This window comes from Rutidosis leptorrhynchoides, chromosome 3 (assembly GCF_046630445.1).
Source record: "Rutidosis leptorrhynchoides isolate AG116_Rl617_1_P2 chromosome 3, CSIRO_AGI_Rlap_v1, whole genome shotgun sequence".
NCBI classification, from domain to species: domain Eukaryota; kingdom Viridiplantae; phylum Streptophyta; class Magnoliopsida; order Asterales; family Asteraceae; genus Rutidosis; species Rutidosis leptorrhynchoides.
Window position 1 is genome coordinate 614,634,908 of NC_092335.1, and position 5,983 is coordinate 614,640,890.

The 5,983-nt window shown below is 30.7% G+C and overlaps 1 protein-coding gene across 1 annotated transcript; it reads left to right on the forward strand.

Moving 5' to 3' along the window:
• The first annotated feature begins 1,006 nt into the window (after positions 1 to 1,006).
• LOC139898903 (bidirectional sugar transporter SWEET1-like) lies at positions 1,007 to 3,656 on the forward strand. Its single transcript, XM_071881700.1, has 6 exons — positions 1,007 to 1,188; positions 1,297 to 1,333; positions 1,445 to 1,540; positions 2,047 to 2,326; positions 2,491 to 2,610; positions 3,359 to 3,656. The coding sequence occupies exons 1-6, from the start codon at positions 1,146 to 1,148 to the stop codon at positions 3,521 to 3,523; spliced, it is 741 nt and encodes a 246-aa protein (XP_071737801.1). The 5' UTR covers positions 1,007 to 1,145; the 3' UTR covers positions 3,524 to 3,656.
• The last annotated feature ends 2,327 nt before the right edge of the window (positions 3,657 to 5,983 follow it).

Here is a 5,983-nt window from a genome sequence, read left to right on the forward strand (position 1 = left end):
TTGTGATAGTCACAATTATTAAATTGTTACTAAGGATATTCAAAGTTACTTATATAGATTAGTTTAAAAGTATATTTACTTATATTATAACGTATTTTGCTCAATTAAATTCATAATCAGCGAAAAATTACAACCAAAACATGTGTAACGAATCAAAACATAAAGATTAAATATTTACGTTTGTTATAATCTATATTAAATTGATGAATCGTCGTTAAATTAAAATTTCATTTGATAACCAACGGATATCCATTAACCCGCTTAATCCTTCGGATATGGATATGGACGGATGAAATGGAATTAAATGGATATGGATATGGATGAACAAAAAATAAATGGATATGAATGTGGATATGGCATCATCCGATCCATTGCTATCTCTAGTGTTTATCCTTTCCCTAGCTTCTTGCCAGAGGAGTTTGAGCTTTAATATATAAATTGTTCAAAAAAAGTGACATTATATTCCATACGGGGCCGAGTTTACATAATGTTCCGTAGGGTCACGGGACACCGCTAGTTTAAACATTATCAGTAGAAAATATCATGTAAATTGTATAGGACACCACTAAATTTAACTGGAGGATCCCATATTTTTATGGAATTTATAGTTATTTTCTTTAAAATGTAATGAACACCACTATATTTAACTACTCGGACCCAATATATTTTTCCAACTTGTAGTTTTTTAAACTAAACAATCACTAAAATAATATTAAAATATAACTAGTACCGAATTTTTTTTCAGAACTCTATTGAGTTTGCATCTTGGAATCGCCCACTTCCCAAATCATCTCTTAACACATTTGTTAATGGTTTGAAGGTGTCCTAAACCAATTAGTGTAATGTTAAAAGTTCATGGTAACAAAAATTAAGCACAATGATTTGAAGTTACTCAAATGCAGGCACACAATTTATTTACACTCTCTAGAGAGTACACTTAATAATTCTCTTTCTATATCATTTCTCTATAAAAAGGTCATACTTGCATCCTAACATATCATCTTTCCTTCTCTATCCACTCTCTCTTTCTATTTTTCTAAACGGTTGTAGAAACTACAAAGAAGGGAAGTTATACCTTTATTCATTACATTTTTATTACAATTAAACAAACAAGTTTCATTACTACTAATTCCTTGCTATTCAAAATGGCCGTTGTCTCCATTTTACACACAATTTTTGGTGTTTTCGGTACGTTTTCTCATCATTTTTACTTGCTTTATTTTATAATTTGAATTTGTATTTGATATTGTTTTATTTTTAATGATTTTTGATTTGATTCTTCCATAACAAATACAGGAGATGCCACTGGTCTGTTCTTGTTCCTTGCACCAACGTAACCCACTAATTTCTTTTACTCTACTATCTTTATTGAATTAATTATTAATTATTAGTATCTTAATGAAAGTAACTAGTGTTGTCTAATTATATATCATTTTGTATGTAGGATTACTTTCAATAGGATCAGAAAAAACAAATCAACCGAACAATTCTCTGGGATTCCTTATCCCATGACCTTACTTAACTGCCTTCTTTCTGCCTGGTACGTACTTTTTTTGAATATAAAAATTGAGCTTATCTTTAAAATTAAAAACTATATATAACATGGTTGTTAGACTATTACGAGTGAGAGACTATTGAGATGGATGGAGTATTAATATATGTATTGATTTGATTATCGATACATATATGTATACATTTTTTTTATTTTTGAAAAGCCAATATATGTATATTTGTTGTAAGATATTATTTACAAGTCGAGTCGCATCACAAGTTGGCGAGTTAAAATTGTAACCCCGAATCACATGTTGAGTAAAAAGTTAACAACTAGTGCTATGTACTATAGTATAGTTTAATTAAATGTAGTTGGTGTTTAATCATTTTAGACGTTTACTATGCTTAAGTGTGAGGGTGTACTAGAACGTTTTGTGAAAAATGTTGTTGGTTTTACAATTTTTTTTTTACTTCTTTTTATATTTTAATGTTCTAGCATGTTTAATCATATCAAAGTATAATTTACTCAGCTTAACAAATGAAATGTGTTGTCAGGTATGGACTGCCATTCATATCCGAAAATAACACACTGGTGACGGTTATAAATGGAACTGGAGCAATAATCGAAGCAGTTTATGTTTTGATATTTATAATTTATGCACCAAAAAAGGAAAAATCCAAGATTTTAGCGTTGGTTACATTCGTTCTGGGCGCTTTCTCCACCATCGCTTTAGTTTCTGTTTTCGCTCTCCATGGCAAAACCCGACGTTATTTTTGTGGTTTTGCTGCCGCTATTTTCTCCGTCATCATGTACGGATCACCCCTCTCTATCATGGTAATAATCTTTATAAATGAATTTATATATTTTTACCTCCTACAAATGTTATGCTGAAAAAATATCTTACATATATATGTTGCACATGATTGTGCAACTTTTATCCTAACATTTATCTTTCACAAATATGAATGTGACCGTACTTAAATAATTGAATGTTGCAGAGGACAGTGATAAGGACCAAAAGTGTGGAATTTATGCCATTTTTTCTGTCACTGTTTGTATTCTTATGTGGTACATCATGGTTTATATTCGGCCTCCTTGGGAATGATCCTTTTGTCTACGTAAGCCTCTTCTCTTATCTTCATTTCACTTGTTTTTAATTTACATTTCACTCTTATATGTTTGGATGGATTTAATTATATATGTGGTTAACTATAATTAAGTTATATGTAACACATATAATCCCGAAATCTACATAATTATTCTCCATATCTTCATAAGTTCATAACTATGATTGCATAATTAACATTACTTATGGAACGAAAATATTTCTATCCAAATGTATGTGACAGGATCCGAGTATCCTTAGTGATCGTTTATAACATTTTTTTTTTTTATAAGATATGCCGTTTAAAGATATGCCGTTAGTGAAGGTTTGAACTTGAAACCTGCTCTTTTATTAGTTACTTTAAGAGGTACAAATAAAGTAGTAGGAATACCAGATATCGTTTAAGTGAACAAAAGTTAGGTTCACTTGACCAATCACAACATTTCCACATTTTTGTGAATACATATTAGATTCCTTTTGAGCCTAACATTATATTATTAAAGTGTCGTTAAATGTACCGATCATTCTCGTTTCATATACATTTAATTTTACGTTTTATCCCTACAAAATTTAAATTAACTTATATGTCATCATCTTTTGAGTTATCTCACTAAATATTACAGTATAACATGTGTTACGTTCATAGTTTTCTTAATATTACACGTTGCTAACACAGTATAACATGTGTTAAGTTCATAGTTTTCTTGTTCTAATTCCGATTTTGTTTGTGGTGGTAACAATTGGTTGAAATTATATTGAAGGTAAACAATGGATTTGGAAGCTTATTAGGTGCACTACAATTGATCCTGTATGCAATTTACAGAAATAATAAGGGAGATAATGATAAGAAACCAGCCGCAATTACAGAAATGGAATTGGCCAATGGGAATCAACAAAAACAACCGCAACCAAACAATCAAGTCTAGAACATGATATTTGTTACCGTGATCATGTCTTATAATCGCATCTTCGTATTGTATTTTCTTGTTTAATAACTTCGTATTATGTGATTTGTCTCTTTGTTGTTACGTTATCGAATAGCCACCTTTTGAGGAACTAGTGATTTCGACTTAGTCTACGTGTTTAATTTTAACATTATTTTAATGTTTATGTCGTTGTTGTATGCTACGGAGTATGAGATTGTGTTATTATATTGTATGGAAAAAATGAACAAAACATAAATGCTTTCGGGGAGCGAATTTTGCAATGGTTATCGGTGCCCTGAGGGCATGGGCAGTTTAGATCCAAATAGCATTTACGTTGTGCAAGTGGATAAGAGTTCATTTAATTTTATTTGTAGCTTTGTATTATTATATTGATCAAGATACATACACTACATTTTAGTATAAAATCTTTAGCGATCATACTACTATTATTAAAAAATAGAGTTAATTACACTAATGGTCCCTGTGATTTATTGTAAATTACGTTGTTCGTCCCTATCTCTTAAAAATTACATGGTTCGTCCCTGTGGTTTTAAATATCAATGAAGCTGGTCCCTGTGGTTTATTGTAAATTACGTCGCTCGTCCCTATCTTTTTAAAATTACATGGTTTGTCCCTGTGATTTTAAATATCAACGACGCTGGTCCCTGTGAAGAGCTTAACAGAAGACTAGAACAATGGAGGGAGGCCTTAGAACAAAATGGGTTACGGATCAGCAGACAAAAGACAGAATATCTTAGGTGCGAATTCAGTAGGAGTGAGGATGAACTAAATGGTGGAGGGATTATCAACATTGGGGACCAGATCTTGCACCCACAAGAGTCGTTTAGATATCTAGGTTCGGTCCTCCACAAATCGGGGAGGATAGACGAAGACGTGACTCATCGTATTAAGGTAGGTTGGTTGAAGTGGAGAGCGGCGAAAGGGGTCTTGTGCGACAAGAAGATCCCACTCAAATTAAAAGGGAAATTCTTTAAAGTAGCTATTAGACCGGCCATGTTGTACGGATCAGAATGTTGGCCAATGACGAAGGCCCAAGAGAGAAGGATGGAAGTAGCAGAAATGAGGATGCTTAGGTGGACGTGTGGTAAAACCATGTTAGATAGGATCCCAAATGGTGTGTTTAGGGAAAACCTTGGAGTCTGTAGCATCATCGACAAGCTAAGGGAAGAACGGCTTCGATGGTTTGGGCATGTGATGAGGCGACCTCGTATTGCCCCGGTAAGGAGAGTCGAGGCACTCACGGTCGATGGCGTAAGGAGAAGGGGTAGACCTACACGTAGGTGGATGGATAGACTTAGGCTCGACATGAGGGAGCTTTCGCTGACTGAGGACATGACTTCTGATAGGGGTGCGTGGAGGGCTAGAATTAGAATAGTCGAGTAGGGTTACGTCCTTTTATGTTATTTTTTTATTTTTAATAGTATTTCTCATTAGGTTTCTTACTTTTGCTTTTTTTGCTTTTTATTACTTTTTTTTATTATTATTATTACTTTATTTATTATTATTATTATCTTTATATTATTATTGTTAGTTTTTATTATTATTATTATTTTTATTATTATTATTTTTATTATTACTATTATTTTTATTATTATTATTATTATTATTATTATTATTATTATTATTATTACTATTATTATTATTATTATTACTATTACTATTAGTATTATTTTTATTATTGTTACTACTACTATAATACTCTTGGTATTACTAGTACTGGTACTATTACGACTACTACTATTACTTTTATTATTATTATTTTTATTATTATTATTATTATTATTATTATTATTATTATTATTATTATTATTATTATTATTATTATTATTATTACTATTATTGTATTATGGGTGTGTTAATATTAATTATTAATATTATTTGTGGTATTAATATTATTACTATTGCTTTTAACTATTTTTTACTAACACTAGTACTAGTATTAGTATTTTTATTTTTTAGCCGCTTAGAGCCTAAATTGATTTTCAGGGAGACTTTTAAACCCATGAAATTTTGATTCTATCATTTTCATGGCGTCTCAATATATATATATATATATATATATATATATATATATATATATATATATATATATATATATATATATATATATATATTTTTTTTTTTTTTTTTTTTATTATTATTTTATTTTACTATTTTTATAAATAAATAAAAAAAGGCCGGAGGTCCACTCGGAAGCAATCTCTTTATCCGCCGAATAAAGAGAGGGATGACTTTCTCTACTTTTCTGGGTGGAGAAATGACTTGTTTTTATTCTCGGATAAGGGAAGGATTGTCTACATCTCACCTCCCCCATACACCACTCAAGTGGTATTGGGTACTGTTGTTGTTGTTGTTGTTGGTGTGATTATGTTATAATACATCAATTATTGAAGTGGAAGTCAAGAAATGGTGGCTAACAATTTTATATAATTCACAAAA